The sequence below is a fragment of the Heterodontus francisci genome, chromosome 17 (assembly GCF_036365525.1).
Source record: "Heterodontus francisci isolate sHetFra1 chromosome 17, sHetFra1.hap1, whole genome shotgun sequence".
NCBI classification, from domain to species: Eukaryota; Metazoa; Chordata; class Chondrichthyes; order Heterodontiformes; family Heterodontidae; genus Heterodontus; species Heterodontus francisci.
In genome coordinates, this window is record NC_090387.1 from 66,400,617 (window position 1) to 66,425,246 (window position 24,630).

At 40.2% G+C, this 24,630-nt stretch overlaps 1 protein-coding gene across 1 annotated transcript in view; it reads right to left on the reverse strand.

Moving 5' to 3' along the window:
- plekhg4 (pleckstrin homology domain containing, family G (with RhoGef domain) member 4) overlaps window positions 1–24,630 on the reverse strand; it is a 401,233-nt gene that overhangs the window by 336,028 nt on the left and 40,575 nt on the right. Inside the window, exon 2 of the mRNA XM_068049566.1 lies at window positions 9,407–9,604. Coding sequence (XP_067905667.1) covers window positions 9,407–9,604 — 198 coding nt within the window. The remainder of the gene's footprint in view (window positions 1–9,406; window positions 9,605–24,630) is intronic.

Sequence of the window (24,630 nt, forward strand, 5' to 3'; positions counted from 1 at the left end):
ATCATCTAAGCTGTTAATAAATATGGTGAACAGTTGACGCCCCAACACTCATCCTTGTAGAACGCCACTAGTCACACCTTGCCAATTAGAGTACCTGCCCATTATCCCTACTCTCTGTCTCCTGCTGCTCAGCCAATTTCCTAACCAGGTCAATAATTAGCCTTCAATTCCATGAGCTTCAACTTTCGCTAACAGTCTCTCATTAGGGCACTTTATCAAATGCATTCTGGAAGTCCATATAAATAACATCCATAGACTTAGCCCTGCCCACTACTTTAGTTATGCTTCAACAAGTTTATTTGGGTTTGTCAGGCATGACCTATCTTTACAAATCCATGCTTGCTCTCTTTGATCAGCTATCTACCATTTTCAAGGTGTTCAATCACTCTAACCTTAGTTATAGACTCTAGTAATTTCCTAACAACAGATGTTGTTATAATTCCGATTTCACTCTCTCACCTTTCTCTACAGTAAACGTGGATGCAACATAATTATTCAACATGTCTTCCTTTTTCTATTTTTCATAGAAAATTGATAACTGTGATATTGTCAAAGGGTCCATATTGCCACCTCTTTTTCCTAATACAATTGTAAAAATGTGTGTTGATTTTGATATCCCTTGCAAGTTTATTTTCATATGTCCTAATCGTACCTCTTACTATCTGCTTTATCACCCTTTGATGTTCTTTGTATCTATCCCATTCACTAGGATCTGTGCTTTTTTGCATTTTTGTATGCTTTTTGTTTTATTTTATTTTTATTTATTTATTTTATTTAGAGATACAGCACTGAAACAGGCCCTTCGGCCCACCGAGTCTGTGCCGACCAACAACCACCCATTTATACTAATCCTACATTAATCCCAAGTTCCCTACCACATCCCCACCATTCTCCGACCTACACTAGGGGCAATTTACAATGGCCAATTTACCTATCAACCTGCAAGTCTTTGGCTGTGGGAGGAAACTGGAGCACCCAGCGGAAACCCACGCGGTACTCTTCACAGGCAGTACCCAGAACTGAACCCGGGTCGCTGGAGCTGTGAGGCTGCGGTGCTAACCACTGCGCCGTCCAGTTTTATGTTGTATCTTACCTCTAAAGCACTAGTTCAGCCCCAGTTAGAATATTGTGTACAATTCTGGGCAGCACATTTTAGGAATAATGTGAAGGTTTAGGAAAGGGTAAAGAAGAGATTTACTAGAATGGGTCCAGGGATGAAGAATTACAGTTGCTTAGATAAACTGGAGAACCTGGGATTGTTCCCCTTAGAGCCGAGACGGCTAAAAATAACTAGATACAGTTGTTTATTTATTCTATCTGAAGCCTTCATGATTTTAAAGTGAAACTGTTCCCAATGAGTGAAGGATCGGTAACCAGAAGGCACAGATTTAAGGTGATAGGCAAAGGCAAATGAACCAGAAGCAACATGACGGAAAGCTTTTTAACACAGCAAGTGCTTAGGATCTGGAAGGCACTACCTGATAAGGTGGTGAATGCAGATTAGATAGTAACCTTCAAAGGGGAATTGGATAAATACTTGAAGGAGAAAAAAATGGGGAAAGAACCAAGGAGTGGGATTAACAGTTGCTTCTTTAAATAAGCTGGTGTAAACTCGATGGGCCAAATGGCCTCCTCATGTGCTGTATGACCTATGATTCGATGATGTAAGTAAGGGGCTGGGCATCAGGGTTGTTTGCCAATGTACCTACGGCGGCGTTAAAGGTTGCATGTCCACCTAATTGAATTCAAGATCCCTTCTTTTCTAATAAAACGTAAAGATTCAAAAGATGGCTCTAGGCCTTATACACGAGATTGTTCCAGACCTTACAGATCAAAGGTTTGAAAGTGATAAGTAGTTTAGTTTTCATAGTTACATGCGTTATGAAAGTACTTCTATTATTAGTTTTTTTTTTGAGGATGCGTGGTTGAAGATTGTAGAGATGGAGTCATTTGGGACTGAAGTGCTGGATAGATGCTGGACTTCATTTTATTTTAAAAAAAAGGTCACTGGAAGGACTTGAGCTTTCTGTTTAGAAGCATTTATTGGATGTCACGTCTTAAGCTAAATAAATAACAGAAGCCTTGGTGACTAGGGGGGAGTTGTTTACGGAAAAGTGACATGTCAAGATTTATGGTGGTCAAGAGTTGGTTTCTTTTTGGAATATTGTTTTGAGTCAGTTGGGTTTGTAGCCTGCTGAGAGAAACACCCAGCTCATCTTTTCTCTACTACTCTGAGAAACCCTGCAAAATCCAGCATGTGATAGCTGAAATGCCTGATGCTGCATTTCTCCTGGAAAGCCTGCCAGACTAATCCTCGACATAGCCTGAAGAGAACTGCTCCAAAAGGATCCCAGTGACAGCCGTCTACGTTTATTTGGGATCCCAGAATAAAGGGACAACTGATACCATTCCATATCTTCTCCTTTTCCTTCAAAAATTAACAAGTATTTGGTCAAAGTACTTTTTTTGTCTTTTTTGTGAAAAGATCCCTGCAGAAAAAGCTTCTTTTTTTTTCTTTAACCAGTGCGTGCGTGTGTGTGTGTGTTGGGGGGGGGTCTAATTTTAAAAGGGAACTTTCATATTTCAATCTGTGTGCTAATGCTTTGCACCTTTATTGGATGAATCTTGTTTTACAATCTCTTAATAATTTTGTCGTTTATTAAGGAAACTTCGTTGGTGGATTTTATTCTGAAATAAAAATAGACTATATAATTGGTCATATCGGTAATTGGGTAAACATTTAAATATATGTGGAGAAGTGGAACTAGAGAAAGACAGTGAATTCCTTCCTCCTCGGTCGTAACACATGTGCCATATAGCATCCTTCCCCAATGCTCCGTTGTGGAAGTGAGCATGCTTCTTATTATCACACTGATATCTATGTGATAGTATGGAACAACACAATCCCCAGCAGTCCAAGATTACTCTGTAACTTGGCATTGCTCAGAGTCAAAAATAAAAATCGTGTCACTATTCCTGTAAACATCTCCCTGTTTCTCTCCCATTCGTGAATTCTTTCCATCTTCTATTCTCCATTATGCAACCAGAGCCATCATTTGCAACTCTCTTACCATTGATTGTAAAAGTCAGCAAATGCATTATGAGCTTAAAGGACTTCAAATACTAAAACACCAGAAAGACTCTGACTTTTAAAGGCAGCAGCCTGGTGGTACAATGAAACAGCAAAATATTTTAAAACTTGCATAATTTTTTTATTGCTCATAAAACAAAAGGGAAACATGCTGAATTTGTCAATTAGAATTATACTAAAAGAAATCTGAACTTGTTAATGACTGTAATACAGACCATACTGTCAGGCAACGCGCCCCCCCCCCCCCCCCACCCTCCCCTCCCCACCTGCCAAGACTGAAGCACACATTATTTCACCACATGAACAAAAACTTAAAATTGCAAGCACTGACTAGAAGGACATTTGCATAGTACTGGACAGTGTTGAAACAATGGGGACCCAGTGGTTGCTTCTCCAATACACAGAAGTGGTCATGCCAGCTTTGGTCACATGACCAACTGGCTGTTGCAGAGAATTTCAACTTCCAACAAAGGATGTTGACGAGACTGTTCCATATAAGCAGCTAGTCACATGACTAACCTGCTGGGCAACCTGGGAGCTTTTTTTGAATTTGAACTCCCAACAAATAGATTTGGCCAGAAAGCCATGGAGTGAAGAAGGCTGTGCTCCTGGAACTGAAGCAGATCCCTCTTCTGTCTGCCTGCTCTATCTCTTCCCACAGAATTGAATCTTGTGAAAACACGTGAAACTCAAAGAGAGAAAGGTTTCCTACGTGAAGAAGGTTTTAAGATGACTACTGGGCCCCAACGAAACGCAAGACCATATCTTCAATCAAGGACTACAGCAAACTCGAGAAACAGTAACAAGATATTGCCTCAAACTGTTCTACTTAGCTTTTCTTCTGCTCTTTTCTGTCCCTATCTGCATGTTTATATCGCGTGTGCATGCTAGCCTGGGCGTGTCATATATCCATAGGCACGAACCGTATTACAGTTTAAGTTTAAGGTTTAATAAATTTCATCTTTCTTCTTTAAACCAAAGAAAGCCTGTTTGTGCTGATTTCTTTGCCTTATAATTGGAAAGTTGTGAACAAGGATTCACAAAGGGGGAGCTCAAAACACAGTGTGTTTAAAATTAAACCCTGTTACAATAACACCAGGTGAAGATAGTAACAGACCCCTAGACATTGCTCACCTGGTCGTAACAATACCAAAATCCTGTTTCCTACAATTCACTGTAGGAATGGTTTTCTATTCATTTTCTACATCTGGAGTACCTCTTTAGAACTTTCTTTGACCCCTGTTTTTAAGAAGTGTGATAAAGCTATGCGGTATTTTTAATATATTTATTATGAAAATTTAAATCCCTTCTCAAATAGGTGGTTTTAATAAACTAAGATGGAATACGAAACTTTGTATCTTATTATATTCTATCAGAAATCTGTAATTTAATTACAATAAAATGTTAAGAGTTAAATAAGTCCTGCAAGTAAGTAGAAGGGTTGAAACTGAAGTATTGCATGTAGAAAACGTGATGTTTCAAAAAGGCATATTATGCATCAACTTTGAAAGCTGGTTAGAATCACTTAAAATGTCCATTGTTCTCAAGACCTCTATATATAAACAACAGCTTTTATGGATTCTTTTGTAAATTTAGTAACTCAAAAAATCACATCCATAGGAGTAGTTGGAATAACGCTCTGTACTACCGTAGCTCCTGAAAATTGCTCTGCATTTTGAGACTGGAATACAAAGGAAATAAACGCCAGTAATCATTTAATACATTTTGGAGTACAACAAAGTCCTGTTCATAAGTTGCAATTAAAGGTGCAGTATAGCATGCAAATTTCCGAATTACTGTGATTAGAAGAACAGTGTTCTCAACAGGTGTGGTATTTTAGTTCTACATGGTACATGTAGCGTAACTATTTTTCCAAGGTTTTCTTTTTTGAAGAAAAGCTATTACATGGTCACGTTTTATTTAAAGAGATCTATTTTAGCAGCTCACTCCATTATATTCCAAAGGTTTCCTCAAATTAGTTTCCATTATACAGTAGTAATAGTCTAATTCAACAGTTTTTGATAAATTTTATACTTTGTAATGACCACTTTGATCACACAGTAACAGTTAAAGTGAGAAAATTTATTTCTACTTTAATTTGGATTTAATTTTTAAAACAATTTATATTTTGTCCATTACATTATTTTAACAACTCAAGTACTTATCCAAGATTATTAGGAAACACCATTTAAAGTGAAGCTTGCATTCTAAACAGCACTGATATACAATTTGCATTTGACACAAGAATCAAGCCTTCTGTACTGAGTAATCACCAAAGATTTAATTTAATATGAAAACCTTATTAGCTCCATCATTAAAAGGTGTCAAATGGATTTGCATTTATTCAACCAAATTCTTGATAAGTCTGATGATATGAGGGCTTTAAATTAACTTTCATCTTCCTTCTGTGCACAATTTGATTTTTGTAAGTTAATCCCTGAATGAATCAAATACTTACTGACATAGGGCGAATAATCAAAGAGCATGCCCGTTTCTGTATTTTAATTTCATTAAGACCTGATTCACTTAAAAGTCAAAGATAGCCTGGTAGCCTAGCAGCTACAGAACTAGCATTCTAAGCATGTTTTGAAGTTCCAGAACCATCCAATATCAAATGTGCTTTTAAGTTGAGAAGGGAGATTTAACATTATTACAATTGGTTACTCCTGGCCCCCCAATGAATATCACACAACAACAGATACCTCAATTTTTGAAGAAAATACATCTAATGTTATGAAAACCCCACATGCCAAATGGGAAAATATTAATTTCATCAATTGGAACTTTCCCTGAGACTTTCACTGGAAATTGTTACAAATAATTTTTTTTTTTTTAAAAGAACAGCTCGCAGCCAAGATGGCCACGAACATTTGCATTGAAACATTAAAGATTAGACTGCAGACAAACATGACTGACTCAGCCTAGCCAGAACAATGGGATGCTCTCTGATTCAATTACCTAAGATAGCCTTGTCAATGTGGTGGCCTAGCCAGAACAATGGGATGCTCTCTGATTCAATTACCTAAGATAGCCTTGTCAATGTGGTGGTCAAAAGCCATCGACACCCACTGACTTTGAAAAAACCAACTCCCCCACCATGCATGTCGGAGCAGCCTGAGGGGAGAGCCTTGAATTTCAGAGAAAAGTCCAGAACATTCTCATTAAAAAAAAAAAGGGGTGGTCATAAGCTAGCGGGGAAAGAAATAGCAGGATATATCAGATGAATATGTGGCTAGAGAAATGGTGTAGGGGGGAGGGATTCAGATTCCTGGGACCAGTTCTGGGGAAGGTGGGACCAGTACAAGCTGGATGGGTTGCATCTGGGTAGGACCGGGACCAATTTCCTCAGGGGCGTGTTTGCTTGTGCTGTCGGGGAAGGTTTAAACTAGAATGGCAGGGGGATGGGAATCTGAGCAGGGAGACAGAGGAGGGGGAAAACAAGGATAGAAATGAAAGAGAGAAAGGCAAGAAGCTAAAGTGGGAGGCAGAGCAAACAAGGGCGAGATACAAACGGGGCCACAGTGCAAAATAAAGCTAAGATGACTAACAATGTTAAAAAGACAAGTCTAAAGGCATTGTGTCTTAATACGCGGAGCATTCGCAATAAGGTAGATGAATTAACAGCGCAAATAGATAGAAATGGTTATGATATAGTAGCGATTATGGAGACATGGCTGCAGGGTGACCAAGGATGGGAACTGAACATCCAGGGGTATTCAATATTTAGGAAGGACAGGCAAAAAGGGAAAGGAGGTGGGGTAGTGTTGTTAGTAAAGGAGGAAATCAATGCAATAGTTAGGAAGGATATTGGCTCGGAAAATAATGATGTGGAATCTGTATGGGTGGAGCAAAGAAACACCAAGGGGCAGAAAACGTTGGTGGGGGTTGACTATAGGCCCCCAAATAGTAGTGCAGATGGCATTAAACAGGAAATTAGAGACACATATAATAAGCGTACAACTGTAATTATGGGTGAGTTTAATCTACATATAGATTGGTCAAACCAAATTAGCAATAACACTTTGGAGGAGGATTTCCTGGAGTGTGTACGTGATGGTTTTTTAGACCAATACGTTGAGGAACTAACTAGCGAACAGGCTATCCTAGACTGGGTATTGTGCAATGAGAAAGGATTAATTAACTATCTTGTTGTGCAGGGTGCCTTGGGGAGGAGCGACCATAACATGATAGAATTCTTTATTAAGATGGAGAGTGAAGTAGTTGAATCCAAAACTAGGGTCCTGAATCTAAAGGAAACTATGAAGGTATGAGGCGCAAGTTGGCTATGGTAGATTAGGGAACTTTACTAAAAGGGTTGATGGCAGATAGGCAATGGATGATATTTAAAGAACGTGCGCATGAATTACAACAATTATTCATTCCTGTCTGGTGCTAAAATAAAACTGGAAAGGTTGCTCACAAAAGAAATTAGGGATAGTATTAGATCCAAAGAGGAGGCATATAAAGTTGCCAGAAAAGCAGCAGGTCCGAGGATTGGGAGCAGTTTAGAATTCAGCAAAGGAGGACAAAGAGGTTGATTAAGCGGGGGAAAATAGAGTAGGAGAGTAATCTTGCGGGGAACATAAAAACTGACTGTAAAAGCTTTTATAAATATGTGAAGAGAAAAAGATTAGTGAAGACAAATGTAGGTCCCTTACAGTCAGAAACAGGGGAACTTATAATGCGGAACAAAGAAATGGCAGAACAATTAAACACATACTTTGGTTCTGTCTTCACAAAGGAGGACACAAATAACCTCCCAGAAATGTTAGGGAACCAAAGGTCTAATGAGAGGGAGGAACTGAAGGACGTATGAGGAGAGACTGGGTTGACTAGGCCTATATTCGCTAGAGTTTAGAAGAATCAGAGGGGATCTCATAGAAACCTATAAAATTCTAACAGGACTAGACAGGCTAGATGCAGGGAGGATGTTCCCAATGGCTGGGGAGTCCAGAACCAGGGCTCACAGTCTCAGGATAGGGGTATGCTATTTAGAACCGAGATGAGGAGAAATTTCTTCCCTCAGAGGGTGGTGAACCTGTGGAATTCTCTACCACAGAAGGCAGTGTAGGCCAAGTCATTAAATACATTCAAGGAGATAGATATATTTCTTAATGACAAAGGGACCAAGGGATATGGGGAGAAAGCGGGAACAGGGTACTCAATTAGATGATCAACCATGATCTTTATTGAATGGCAGAGCAGGCCCGAAGGGCCTACTCCTGCTCCTATCTTCTATGTTTCTATATCATGTGACTGCTTGTGCAACTCTGGGAGATTGAGAGTTGTGACTCAGTAGGCAGATTGTATCTGGAAGTGAGCAAGGGCACAGCTCTCCCTCCCTCTCTCTCTCCAGTAGAGCTCCAGTGAAGCCTCAAGCGGTAGCTGGTAAAGCCAAGTCTACAGACCCCTACAACCAACCACTAGGATATAAGCAAGTCTACAACCGTGCATGCAGCCCAGCAAAGACTTCAGGACTACAATTTCAACTAAAGACTCTGAGACTACTGAACTGTATTTCAGTTCTGTTTATTACAGATGCTACTCCAACCTCCCAACTTGGTTTTTCCCTCTGTAATCTATTTGTGTGTGTGTGTGTGTGTCTCTTGTATGAATGTGGGTGTGGATGCATAGCGTATTTTAGAAATTTTAATTAGTTTAGAGTGATAAGGATAATAAACTTACATCTTTCTTGTTTAAACTCAAGAAAACCTGTCTGATTGGTTCATTTGCAATTATATTAGAGGAACAGGAGCAAGTGCTCACTGAGGTGGTAAGCTCAATCACTGTGTTAAAAAAGGATAAACCCTGTTGCGGTCAAACCAGAGAATGGTCGAAAGGGGAGCCCGAGACCCCCTCCTCACCTGGTCTTAACAATGTTATCAATTCTTTCAGTTACTCACAGCCTGTGGTCAAAAAAGTAATCATGTCATGGACAAGTGGTGTTTATATTAAAAATCATAATTATTTACAAGATAAATGTATTGTCAGTTCCATTTTTTCGAACTTAATGGCAACTGAATAGTTGCATATTTTTCTGACCAGTTTTATTTTTGCGCTCCAAAAATGCATGACTGGGGTTCGAGGAACTTACTGCAAGACAGTTGCTTCTTCTCACAGGGATTGCTTTGAGTACAGTATTCTATGATGACAAGACTTACATTCTAAAACATGGCATTCAGAGTAACTAGCAATGCAACATCACATTCACAGTTTGATACAAAAAATGAAAGTACACTGATATAAAAGTCACAGTCCTATCAAACTGAATCAATTTGGATTATCACCACTCACTAAGCTCAGGCTTATACTTACACAAGCATCCTGCTGAATGCATTGCAGAATGTGCTTAGCAGGGACAAGGAAATCAATGAGGTAGCACAGTCCGTCACCACGGTATGTTTTCTCCACTACATCAAAAACCTGACAGAGGACAGTGGATGCTGTTGCCTCGAAGGGTGGATAGAGTGCTGAAAGAGTACTCTGAATACAAGTATCCAAGGATTCAGAATCCTACCAAAAGAAAAGCATAATTAAATTAATACTAACTACAAAAATGTACAGTATTCTTTGTAACGCGCAGAAAATGTGACAAGTTACACATAGTCGGTTCTGTTTAGGCATCTAACAACTAGAAAGGAAAACTGCAACCAATTACCATCAATCCTTCGTGTATTCAATTCAGTTAACAAAACAACAAAAAAATTACTAACTCAATTTGCACAGCTAAGACTACAGAACTGACCAAGTCATTTAGTCTATTTTACAAAGACTATTACAATAAAAAAATAGACAGAACAAACCAAGCAAATTAACTCAATAAACTTTGGATTTTAAAGTACGTCCATGTAAATTCCCAGTAACAAACGGAATTATTTTTCTAACGCAGATTTTGCTGCTTTCTTCATAAATTGACAATTCTCCTCACATAGACATTGCTGATATTATTAACAATGCCAAAGAATGCTCAAGCTGCTAGTACTAAAACCTCTGTGCTATACGGTTCATAGCATTATAAAACTTTCCCTCCATTCCCCTCAACTTAAATCAAAAATTAATTTTGCATGCAATACCCAAGCTGTAAAAAAGTTTGTTTATTTCCTCACAATTTAACCTATAAACCACTCTGGCCATAGAAACTTCTAATCACACAAAGTAAATTAATACTCTGGTTACTGTTTACTGCACAGGTTCAAACATAATTAAGGAAACTGGCCAAATAAATTATTTACCAGGATGCAAGTTAGAGAAATAAAAACAAAAAATGCTGGAAATGCTCAGCAGGTCTGGCAGCATCTATAGAGAGAAGTAATGTTAATGTTTCAGGTCTGTAACCTTTCATCAGAACTGGCAAAGGTTAGAAATGTAATAGGTTTTAAGCAAATAAAGTGGGGGTGGAGCAAAAGATAACAAAAGGGAAGGTGTTGATAGGACAGAGTTGCAGAGAATAACTGATCAGAAGGTCACGGAGCAAAGGAAAAGGGTGTGTTATTGGTGCGGTGAAAGACAAAGCGTTAGTGCAGAGAGGGTGTTAAATGAACACCCTCTCTGCACTAACACTTTGTCTTTCACCGCACCATTAACACACCCTTTGCCTTTGCTCCATGACCTTCTGGTGAATTATGCTCTGTGACCCTCTGTCCTATCAACACCTTCCCTTTTGTTATCTTTTGCTCCACCCCCACTTTATTTGCTTAAAACCTATTACATTTCTAACCTTTGCCAGTTCAAATGAAAGGTCACAGACCTGAAACGTTAACTCTGCTTCTGTCAGATGCTGCCAGACCTGCTGAGTATTTCCAGCACTTTTTGTTTTTATTTCAGATTTCCAGCATCTGCAGAATTTTGCTTTCATTATGCAAGTTGGAAAAGTTGTGTCGACTGAATTGCAATGTTTTGTGTATAAAGAGGTTCTCATAAGGTTTTCTACTTTAGACCTGCAGGTACAGCTATCCAAACACTTGCACCAAACCTGTCAAGAAACAAGACAGTTTGGTCAAAGGGGTTAAAAAGCTTCTGCTCATTTACTAAGCTTCAGGAAGAAGTTTCACTGCTGATGACAATTATTTTGACTGAATTATAATCTTCTTACTGCACCTCAAGAATGTCATGCTTCATTAGCAAAAAGAACTTCGAGTTTCATATAGCTTACTATCATGCAAGTTGTTAAATAAGCACGATATGCCAAATGAGGGATTTTTAATTCATAGGTTGGAAACTTACATTAAACTTTTAATGGAAAACTCCTGCAGTTAACTTTTGAAAAAAATAGCAGCCAAGATAGCTACCTCAATTCGCATCTGAAACACCTCTTCACATTCCAAAGACCCACCTGGAGACAGAGGTCTGGGCAGTGTGGGCCCAGAACAATGGGTTACTCCAAGTGATTGAATTACCTAAGATTGCTTCATTAGCATAGCATTCAAGGCAATCCCAACACCTTGACTTTACAAGAGTAAACCCCCTCCACCTGCAAATATTGGCATCCTGGGGACTGGAGAGTCAATTCCAAACCTTGAATATCATTAGAAGATTCCAATGAATACATGGAGGGCATCATATGACCATCTGTCCATCTCTGTGAAAGCCAAAAGGTTTCCTTGAATAAAGACAGACAGCAGTAACTCAGGGAGGCTGTGTGCCTTTCTCTCTCTCTCTCTCCAGATAACACAAGTTTGAACTGTGTGTGACTGTGGACCCTCCAATCCTACAGATTGCTACAGACAGAGACCAGGGGAAGACAGCCACCTACAAGTCTGCCTCCAAGAAAGTCTTGAGCCAAGCGGGCCAGCCACAAAGTGCGCTTTAACCAGCCAAGGACTTCAAGAATACAACTTTATCCGAAAGACCACCAAATCATCCTACTTCACAGACTGTGTATTTAATTTCCATTTATTCTGGACTCTAATCCAACCACAAAATCTACTTTTCCCTCTGTAATCTATTTGTGTGTGTGCATCTCATATGAATGTGTAGCTTAAATGTATTATTTTTTTCTAGATTGGTTTCAGATTGTTAAGGATAATAAACTCAGTGCAAGACGAAAAGCTTCAACAAAATGTCTGTTTTCATCAATACTTAAGTTCTGTACTACCAAACGACTATTAACACAGTTAGTACATCATGTAATTATGAAAGGTGAAGTAAATTTTAACACCAGAACATGACCTTGAAAATTTATTCATAAATCTGTGCTCACTTATTTGGTTTCACTATAGCCTTAGTGGGGCTGTTGGCATCATCTTGCTTCTTCTCTGGCTTTCTTCAAGCCTCCCTCAGTCCACGTCTCAATGTTAACCAATTTTTCCTCTTCCGCTTCTGTTTTTTTCCCTCAAATTCTCCTTCAACTGTTACCAAAACAAAGCTGTCAGGTCATTGTTTCCGATGTCTCTACTTGGCTATCTTTCTCTCTCTTACTGTACTTGGCAACCCTTTTGATTCCTGAACGTCTACTCTTGATCTAACCCATCATTGGTCTTTCTGTCCATCCAGCTGATTCTGAGCATCCTCCACCATACCCACATTTCATAGGCTGCTATCCTCCTCTCATCTGCTTTCTTCAGAGTCCAACTCTCGCATCCATAGCGTGCAACACTCCACGAGTTACTATACTAGATGCTTTTTCAACTTCATGCTGATGCTTTTGGACTTCCAGATGCTACTTAAATCACTGGTCACACTTCTTGCTGTAGCTAATCTAACCTGGATTTCATTTTTGGATGTACCTTTGGTGTTTATTATTGAGCCAAGGTACTTAGTCTCAATGCTTCTAATCTTGACTTTGCCATTTAGAGCGATAACGAAGGTCTTTCCATCATCTACAACTCACTGTGTCTTTTGACTAGGCCTGCCATAGTGTCTAGCTCTTCCTTTGTTCTGGCTATGTGTGATGTCGTCTGCATATGTGAGATTCCATATGCTACGACCTCCTATGATGCAGCCATGTCTCTCTGATGACTCTCTTCCTGCACCATCCTCATCATCTTCTCTCCCACAGCATTAAACAGTATGGGTGACAAAAGACACCTCACGCACAGACAGTAACCACACCCCCCAACACACACACTCACACACTCACACACACTCTCACACACACACACAACCCCATCCAGTTGCAAAGGGAGAAGCCAATGGCAGAATTCTAAAACCCCAATGTCGAAAATCCACCATTTGGCGGAAATTTCTCCTCCCTGTAGTTTAGTTTTTATTTTTAAAAATTGACAGAGTGTTATCCTACACTACTAGATTAATGAACTTTTAAACCCGCGTTCGAGCACCATGTCCACTCAATTCAGCCAACAGCCAGTAACAGCTTCAGCACTCACACAGTGCAAGAAGGCTTGCAGCTGCAACACGTCACTACACCCCTCATCCATGTGTCGATGTGGTACACATGCTCCTCACAGAGCTTCAATCTGGTGCCCAGCACCTGCAACAAGTTTCACATTAAGTAAATAAAACAAAAATATATGACTAATGGCATAATTAATTTCTATGCATTTTTATGGATTACGGGGGTCCTTGAGTTTTCGTAACACAAGAGAGGGGCTTCAGAAGCAAAAAAGGTCAAGAACCCCTGACAAAGACAACATCCATAAACACTTCCCTATCCATCATGCTGGTGATATCCTCAAAAAATTCCACTTAATTAGTCAGGTATGGCCAACACTTCACAAATCCATGCTGACTCTGATCAGCTGATACTTGCCCTAAGTGCTGTTACTTTGTTTCTGATGATAAATTCCAGCAACTGTGCCAGAGTCAATATTGATATTATGCACACTACACCAAAGTTCAGATAATTTATATGAATTGGGGTCCAATTTAAGCCTACCTACCCAGTACTTCTGCACAGTTTAAATAACTAGAATGATTTTCCTGCCCTGAAGTCAACACCAGCCAATCGTTCCCAATTTTAACCTGCTCCAATGAGTAAGCAGCAATGACAAAACTGGCCGGGTCCTTTTTCACATAAGCATGTCTGCATCCGCTATCTAAATGAAGCTTGGCTGTTAAAATTGGCCGGGTTTCATTCTTCTGCAGACAAACAAATCATCAAGTCTGCAGCGTGTTTTGCTCTTGGAAACCTGCCAGCAGTTAAAATCCAAACCACTGAGAAGAGCAAAAAGACCAAAAATATGATCACTGGGAACATCACTGTTTACATCACTCCAATCTTAAAAAAATCCATAAACTACTATTTTCTTTCTGACACTCTAACCAATATCCTACTCATGTTGTCATGTATCATTCAACACTATGTAATTGAATTTTAACACCCAAGTATTTTATCAAATACCCTTTGAAAATACACATACACATCTTCTTTATCAATAAATATCCTAATTTCTTCAAACAGCTCTATTAAATTTTCCTGACTTGCTTTTACAAATCCATGCTGACGAACCAAATTAACCAATGCCTTTCTATGAGTATTAATTTTAACCCATATTAGGGCCTCCAGGAGCCTGTCCACTCGCAATGTTACGCAGCCTAGTCTATAGTTACCTTTTTATTTCTCTTTCTCCCTTGTTGAAGAGTTGTTGCACAGGCAAGCCACCAGCCCTCTGGTCAGTTTCCCTGTGCTAGGACTTTTGAGGAGGATATGGCTCCCTCTTTCCAAACACTTTCCATGAAGCCTCTCCCAACCATACAGCCACCCTGGAATAGCAGCACTTTCAAAAGTTTCTACTTCCACTGAAATGATCGTTGCCCACAGGTTCTCCTCACAAAATAGTACGATTTTACAGCCATTACTCTTTTCCTTGGCCAACACGCACTGTGAAAGAAGTCCATTTTCATTCCAGAAAGGGTGTCTCATAGACCCCGATTCCAAGGAGGAAGTTATAAAGCTCTTGCCTCCATCTCTGAGCTTGCTGTCTTTACTTCTCATTAAAAAGACACACCTAAAACATTACTACCTGCCATCACTCATTACAAATAATGACTAACCTGTTGTTGTTTATACTCAAGCACAGAAGTGAGCTGAAAACACATAGATGTGGACACATCACAACAGGCAAACAACAATCATGCAAACATATCCATTACAAACAGACAATATCAAAGATATTAAGCATGACAAGACATAATGATAGATTACATTAATACATCACTATATACCCAACTGGCCAAAAAAGATCAGATAAATAGGCACACAAACTGACAGGCAATAGAGATCACATCTGAGCAACAGTAAACAGAAACAATATCAGACAGCCATATCAAGGACCCACACAGAGTGATGGTACAACAAAAAAGTTACAATGCAGGAAACGAACACACATATCAGAAGGGCAGAATCAGAGAAAGATTAATGTCAAGTGTGCAGGCAATAGGTATCGCTTAAAAATACATTTTACTGGACTAAATACGTGAATCATTATTCCCTTAATCTCATACATACTCCAGAAACCATAATGCAGCAAGTGATCAACTTTGTACTTGAGTTTTCAGATACGAATACAGGCAGTGTTCCAGATGCTGATGCAATCAGGGGCAGTAAGCCACAAGTAAATTAATTCATGTATGAAGCTTTGTTGCTGGTGTTTATATGCAGATTTCGAGACAAATGCAGACTGCTAAGGCCAACTGTAGTAGCTGCCTGATTCACTCTCTAGCTGCTCCAGTTATCAACTTGCAGAGACCTGACACAGTCCAGACAGATCTCTCTAACGTTGCAGAGTGTATGATATGCAATCTTGATCCGTGGACTGTTCAATGAATTGTCAAGACATGCCACTAATTTCAAAGCTGGTGATTCAAACATTCTATCTAATCAGCTTTGCTTTCAGCCACTACCATAACCCATATAAAACCACTCTTGGAAAAAGTAAATATAGATGCCATATGGCCTGCAAGAAGCTAACGTCAGGGAATTGCAAGGTTGAAACTTTGCAGTAACTGCATGTATGTATGTGCAGTTGTTTCAAAATTGCATTTGTAATTCGAGCAAATGTACATGTGCATTTTTTGCCAAATTTAGCACAATTACATCTATGACAATAATAGCCCTATAATACAAACAAGAGACATGTTAATCAATTTACACCAATAATTCTGTTATCAGGTCAATAAGGTGGTTAAGAAGGCATCAGGTCGACAAGGTGGTTAAGAAGGCATCAGGGCAATAAGGTGGTTAAGAAGGCATCAGGGCAATAAGGTGGTTAAGAAGGCATATGGAATCCTTTCCTTTGTTATCCAAGGTATAGAATACAAGAGCAGGGAGGTTATGCTGGAACTGTATAACTCATTGGTTAGGCCACAACTTGATACTGTGTGCAGTTCTGGTTGCTTCATTCCAGAAAGGATGCAATTGCACTAGAGAGGGTATAGAGGAGATTTACAAATATGTTGTCAGGACTGAAAAAATGCAGGTATGAGAAAAGATTGGATAGGCTGGGGTTGTTCTCCTTGGAACAGAGAAGGCTAAGGGGAGATCTGATTGAAATGTACAAAATTTTGAGGGGCCTGGATAGAGTGGAGGTGAAGAGTCTATTCACCTTAGCAGAGAGGTCAGTGATGAGGGGGCATAGATTTAAAGTGACTGGTAGAAAAATTAGAGGGGAGAGGAGGAAAAACTTTTTCACCCAGAGGGTGGTGTGGGTCTGGAACTCACTGTCTGAAAGGGTAGTTGAGGCAGAGACCCTCAACTCATTCAAAAGGAGTCTGAATTTGCACCTCAAATGCCGTAATCTGCAGGGCTACGGACCAAATGCTGGAGGGTGGGATTAGAATAGGTGGATCGTTTTTCAGCCAGCAAAGAAACGATAGGCCGTGGCCTCTTTCTGTGCCTTAAATGTTCGATGATTCTATGCTGCAGAACTGGAATCGTGGTCAGGAGGTCATGGTTGCTGTGAAAACAGCAAAATATCACAATGGTGCACTAGAGTTTAATTTTCTGTGGTGTGGCTAAAGCACATCATTAAGACTGAGTGGAAGAAGCTTTACTCTGCTGTACCTGACTCAAGAGTGCCTGAGTGACTGGATCCCTGATATGGAGAAACATTCCATTCTCTCACCTTAATCAGGATAAAATTCCACAAAATACAAATCACTAAAAGTATCTATCCTGCTGAATCTGACATTACTTCCGTTTATAACAAAAACGTTTGGAATTTTCTCACTTCAAACATAATAAATAACCAACATATGTTCGTGATATTCAACAATTTATTTGAACTCACCTAATATACATTTGCTAAAAGATAAAATTGGGTTATAATGAAGGATTTCCCCTCTTAATAAAGCCACTGCAGCACAGTTTCTTAAGGGCCCTTTTTTCAAAACACTGGATATGGGGAAAAAGAACAAGTGGATGCAAATTAAACATTTATCTTGTGTTATGCATAGCAATCTGACAGGATAATCTTCAGAATTTAAGAAGAATGCATCAAAAGTCTGAACATCAGCATTATTGCACAGATCGATAAGAAATTTACTGTTGTTGGTTCAGAACCACGTTGTTTAAAGTTTTCACCATGAGGTTCATGAGGATAGCTTCTTAAGACTGAAACACTGGTACTTAGAGCAACTCCCTTCAACCAGCAGCAAACATGGTTACTAACATAGGAAATGCAGCATTAAGCTTGTCATATTAATAATATTAGCCATAAAATAAAGTAATCTTTCAAACTAATCTAATAACCTACAGTAGCTTTGAAAATAAATGTGATTTATTTCATATTTATGTTAGCTCTTGCCTAAACATGCTTGTGACAGATTAGATACATCCTTTCTTAATGATGCTGTTAACTACCACACCCATGCCAACATATGCTTTTGACATATAGAAAATTCGCTCCAGAATCTGCCGGAGCTACTCAAGCTTGATCCAGATGCAAGAGCTGAATGCGAGATGAGTGATGAGTAGCTACTCTCAACATCAAGGCAACATTCAACCAAGTATAGCACCATTGTCTACATGGTACTAAGAAAGTGACTCCAAGCAGCTTCTGCACTCCCTCCTTTGTTGTGCTGCTATTTTCGGCTATACAATCTGGATGAAGTTCAAATATAGTCCAACGATTTATTAATCTGCTTTGTTGTGTGAATGGCATCAGTGCCCTTTCCTACAGTGTTTCCTCTTAATACTAATATATTACTTACAACTTCTAATTCTTAATGAAACAAAAGAACAGACTTTCATTTATTTGGCACCTTTCACATTTTCAGGATGTCCCTAAATACTTTGCAGTTAATACAGTGGCCCGTATTTTGCAGTTGGAAGTGAAGGAACAGCGCTCACCGTTCACCTCTGACAGCTGCCCACAGAGTTGTCACGGGCTTTAGAGTGGAGACTTTCTCTAATTCGGCATCTGTTTCAGCATGATGTACTCTACAAGGGATCTGTGGCATCTGAGAGTCGGGATAGAAGAACGAGGCTCTTCAACCAGATTGAAGAATCCGCACTAAGACATGCAGAGTCTAAACCAGTAAGAATAAAGCAAGAAATATAAATTAGATGTAAATGATGTACATAAAGTAAAATTAAGATTGGGAAGTACAGATGGAATTAAAGGAGAGAGATAAAAGAGCCAGACAGAAAAAGTAAACAAATGATAAAGATTTTTTTTAAAATAAAAATTAACACAAATATCCTTCACAGGGAATAAGCTCCACACTTGTAAATTCAACTTTCAGGCTGTTCAGCAGTAACTATCACTTGTCTCGCCAATAAAAACTCACTTACTCCTGAATACACCAGCCTGCACCTTTTTTAGCGTGGAATTAGTGGGCAAAGGACCCAAGTTCACGGTGTTGTATTCATTTCAGTGCCAAGTCTATCAGCAAGAGCTGGGTATCTCTGAATGCACTTCCAGATTTCCGCATTTAACTGAACTTGTACAAGTGTCAGAAGTTGCTGTCCTATTTACCCTATTGTAGACAGTAAGTGCTGTTAGCCTCACCATTACTCTTACCACAAAATCCTCCTGAAAACCTTCCTCATAGATCAAGCTTTTGTAGAGCTCTCCTAATATCTCCTCCTTTGGTGTGGGATCCACTTTAACCTGATTACACCTCTGAAGTTCCTTGAGACATTTCTCGACGTTAAAGTTGCTATATTAATGCAAACCGTTGTTGCTGTTTTGTAGGCAAATGTAGCAACCGATTTGCACAAAAGTATAAATTAAATCATGAATCTAGTATTTCCTGCATGCTTTTGCATTGTAAAATTTTCTTTTTATAAAGCCATGGCTGTTCAGTGCTAAATGGTCGAACCTGAACAAAAACACTCTTTGGGAGGTATTCTATTAGGGCAGTTACAGAGTCCACTTTCCCATGCTATAAATGAAGCTTAGATCATCTGCTTTATAGGTATTTACATTGCCTCCCGAACAACATAAAGGAATTGTGTTGTTGGGTTGACTAATGGGGACAATGAGAGATGCAAAATAAAATTAAATGTTGGAACAAGGTAATGTAACTGTACCGTTCCATCAATAATTACCTTTTTCAAAACTAACAGTAATATCACCTGGCTTGAAATCATGGAAAGTGGGCACCCGTCCTTAAGGAGTCCGTGGTAAAGTCAGATCAAGTACCTATCGCTAATATGCATCACTACACTACATGCAAGAAAGTAACAATTATACACACCCTGCAAAATGATCACTAGAATTAGACACATAATACAGAGCAAGCTGCTCCTTAAAATTCTAAAATGGAAATTTACTTATTCCCCACCAGTACAGAAGCTGGTATCATATCCCCAACTAAATGTCATGAGAGTTTGGTGCTAATAACAACACTAAACAGCCACAGAATAGAACTTTACTTTTTGCAGGAGCAACTTCTGTAGGCATATTTGCATCACGAGAGCATATAGCATACAACACGGTTTCAGAATGAAATAAAAACTCCTCAAATGATATATGAGAACAAGTCAGGGTTATGGGGATTTTAATGCCAGTCTTCCCAATATTATAGCATTTTATATATATCACACTGTGATATGCCTTGTGAATAAAGTGCTCTTCTAAACTGAAAATTTTACAGGGAAATTAAAGTTATAAATACATGATTATAGTAAACAAAATGTTTGTCTTCAATTACATGAATCCCCATCCAAGTCTGCACCAGCAGATATATGTATTCAAAAAATATGCTAATTAGCAACTAACATAGCTAATGGAAAGTAAAAGCAAAATACTGCAGATGCTGGAAATCTGAAATAAAAACAAGAAATGCTGGAACCACTCAGCAGGTCTGGCAGCATCTGTGGAAAGAGAAGCAGAGTTAACGTTTCGGGTCAGTGACCCTTCTTCGGAATTCCTGTGTGTTGACTGGTCTTCCTCAAGAAATATACAATCACAAGCATAGAATACATAGGGTCCTCTTTTAGTTCATATAAACAAGTGCACTTAGCATCATTTACCAACATTTTAAAATTACTACAGCTTTCTAATTCAAATAATTTTCACAATGGGCGAGATTTTATCCATGACACGCAGTTTCCAACAGCAGAACCGGACGTGGGTGGCACTTCTACTCCCTCTCTTTGTACTGGTCCCCACGCGATTATAATTGAAAATCAAAGGGCTGCTAGCGGGCATGGGAGACACGAGAGATCATGCAGCGGGGAATGCTTTTCATTGGTACAAACCGTTGTCAGTCAGAAAAGCATCAGGTATGGCAGGGCTATAAATAATCCTTCAGCACGATCATGGAGGTTCATTAGCTCAGCCATTTGTATTTAAGGAGAGTATTCTGCGATTTTACCCCTGAACTTTGTATAAGCTTTATACCCACCCTTACCCGTCTGCAAACTTCAACTCCATCACCACCCACCTTTGTAATTGTTTGGTTTAGTTCATCACCACCACCACCTTGTCTGCTAGCACTGTTCAGTGATGCGCCCCTGCAGGTGCGCCTCCAGGCCGTCAGGAAAGGCGGGAGGCACTCCTTCCTGCAGAAGGCATCAGAAGACCCTCCCACCTAACCAAAGCGGCCTGGATGGAGGTGGCAGAGAAGGTGTCAAACCAAGGGGTTCATCCTAGAACCTGAGTGCCATGTAGGAAACAGGTCAAAGACCTGCTCAGATCAGCAAGGGTGAGTGATGCTGCCAAATATTAACAAATGGTATCACATGGGGTCCTCAAACTTAACTGTCTGTCAGTGGGCACGCATCACCTGCCTCTTCAGCATCCTCCGCCAGCACAGTCGCATCTACACAGTCCATGCAGGGGATGCGCTGCACATAGAATCAGGGTCAGTCTGGTGGACACGGCCCAGACATGTCCCAGCAGCTGAGGGAGAATGTTAGAGCTGGTTCCTCTGACATTTGGAGGTCTGCTGGGGACCAGGCCCCTGCTGAGCTGCACACTGATGACAGTTCTCCGGCTGAGGGCGCAAGCCACCTGCTGGACATGCAGCAAATGTTTTGGGAACATATGCCAGAGATCATGCACAGCTTTGTGTGGACAATGGAGGAGTCCATGCAAGCCATGATGTCTGACATGCCCCAGGCATGTGAGTGCATAGCTTCCTCCATGGAGAGGGTGGCGACCGCCATGGAGGACCAGGTCGAGCACTTATAGAATCATAGAAAGTTTAAAGCACAGGAAGAGGCCACGTTGTGCCGGTGCCGGCTGAAAAACGATCCACCATCCTAATCCCACCTTCCAGCATTTTGGTGATTTGCAGATTACAGCACATAAGGTGCATATCCAGACTTCCTTTTGAACGAGTTGAGGGTTTCTGCCTCAACTACCCTTTCAGGCAGTGAGTTCCAGACCCACACCACCCTCTGGGTGAAAAAGTTTTTCATCATCTCCCCTCTAATTTTTCTACCAATCACTTTAAATCTATGCCCCCCAGTCACTGACCTCTCTGCTGAGGTGAATAGACTCTTCGCCTCTGCTTTATCCAGGCCCCTCAATGTTTTGTACATTCAAATCACATCTCCCGTCAACCTTCGCTGTTCCAAGGAGAACAACCCCAGCCTATCCAATCTTTCCTCATCGCTGCATTTTTCCAGTCCTGCAACGTCCTCGTAAACATCCTTTTCGTGATGAGGTGAACAGAACTGCACACAGTACTCAAATTGTGGCCTAACCAATGAGTTATACAGTTCCAGCATAACCTCCCTGCTCTTATATTCTATACCTCAGCTAATAAAGGAAAGGATTCCATATGCCTTCTTAACCACCTTATCGACCTGTCCTGCTACCTTCAGGGATCTGTGGGCATTCACTCCAAGATCCCTCACTTCCTCTACACTTCTCAGTATTTTCCCGTTAATCGTGTATTCCTTTGCCTTGTTTGACCTCCCCAAATGCATCACCTCACACTCCTCCGGGTTAAATTCTATTTGCCACTTTTCTGCCCATCTGACTAGACCATCAATATCTTCCTGCGGCCCACAGCAATCCTCCTCGCTATCTACCACACGGCCAATCTTTGTGTCGGCTGCAAACGTCTTAATCATGCCCCTTACATTTACATCCAAATCGTTAATATATACCACAAAAAAGCTGGGGACCCAGTACTGAGCCCTGTGGAACGCCACTGGAAACAGCCCTCCAGTCGCAAAAACACCCATCAACCATTACCCTTTGTTTCCTGTCACTGAGCCAATTTTGTATCCAGCTTGCTGCATTTCCCTGCATCCCATGGGATTTTTACTTTAACCAGTCTGCCATGTGGGACCTTGTCAAAAGCCTTGCTAAAATCCATGTACACCACATCAACTGCACTACCCTCATCTACCTTCCTTGTTACCTCTTCAAAAAAAAATTGATCAAGTTGGTCAAATGAGATCCTCCCCTAACAAATCCATGCTGAATATCCTTGATTAACCTGCGCCTTTCTAAACGACAGTTTATCCTGTCTCTCGGAACAGATTCCAATAATTTACCCACTACTGAGATGAGACTGACTGGCCCATAATTCTTCGGTCTATCCCTCACTCCCTTTTTAAACAGAGGTATAACATTAGCAGTTCTCCAATCCTCGTGTACCACACCTGTATCCAGTGATGACTGGAAAATGATGGTCAGACCTTCTGCTATTGCCTCTCTTGTTTCTTTTAACAGCCTAGAGTACATTTCATCCGGCCCTGGTCAAGGATGCTAATCCCATTAATGCATCCTCTCGCCCTATGTTTATCACAACCAATACCCCTCTTCCTTAACTACAATATCTGCATCACTCCACGCTTTTGTGAAGACAGACGCAAAGTATTCATTAAGGACAATACCAACGTCCTCCGTCCGTACACAGAGGTTACCTTTTTGGTTTTTCATGGCCCCTACTCTCTCCTTATTTATCCTCTTACTCTTAATGTATTGATAAAACATCTTTGGGTTCACCTTGATTTTGCTTGTCAATATTATTTAATGCCCTCTCTTTGCTTTCCTAATTTCCTTTTTGATTTCACCCCTCCGCTTTCTATACTTCTCTCGGCTTTCTGTGGTACTGAGTTCCCTGTGTTGGACATAAGCTTTCCTTTTCTGCCTGATCTTAGCCTGTAAGCTCCTTGACATCCATGGGGCTCTAAATTTGGCCGTCACCCTTTTTCAGGAATGTGCTTACTCTGAACCTCTTGAATCTCCCCTTTGAATGCCTCCCACTGCTCTGACACTGATTTACCTTCAAGTAGCTGGTTCTAGTCCACTTTCGCTAAATCACTTCTCAGTTTAGTAAAATTGGCCTTATCCCAATTGAGAACGCTAACTTAATAAAAGCAAAATAATGCAGATGCTGGAAATCTGAAATAAAAACAAAAAGTGCTGGAAATACTCAGCAGGTCTGGCAGCAGCTGTGGAGCGAGAAGCAAAGTTAACGTTTCAAGTCTGTGACCTTTCATTAGAACCTGAAATGTTAACTTTGCTTCTCTCTCCACAGAGGCTGCCAGACCTGCTGAGTATTTCTAGCATTTTTTGTTTTTATTTCAGATTTCCAGCATCTGCAATAATTTGCTTTTATTTTAGTCTTTAATTCACTGCCACTTCTCTTCCAGGAATGCCTACCTTGAAGAAGTTCTGCTCTTCTCTCGACTGGATTTTTGTTTGTCTCTTTTACCTTGTTCACCTCATTGCTTTCTAATTCCCTCCTGATGTTTGATAAAGAGTCTACCAAAACTCATTTTCACAGCCACATATCCTTCCTCAGTGACTGTGTCTGGCTCCGACTTATTCCACATGGATTCCAACTGAAGTTTCATCATGTTTTGAATCAATCCAGGATTACAGGTTCGAGAACACAACGTTCCTCGGTCTGCTGCTTTCGCCGCATCCTGAGATCCATACTCAGTGCCACGCGCTGCCACATGTACACATTGGACCTCTCTCTACAGTTCTGATGAAAGGTCACAAACCTGAAACGTTAACCTACTTCTCTCTCCACAGATGCTGCCAGACCTGCTGAGTATTTCCAGCACCTTTTGTTTTTATTTGAAAACTCTAACTCCTGTTCGATCTCTGTCCTTTTCCATAATTATGTTAAAACTGACTGAATTATGATCACTACCACCAAAATGCTCTCCCACTGCCACTCCTTCCACCTGCCTAGCTTCATTTCCTAAAACTAAGTCTAAA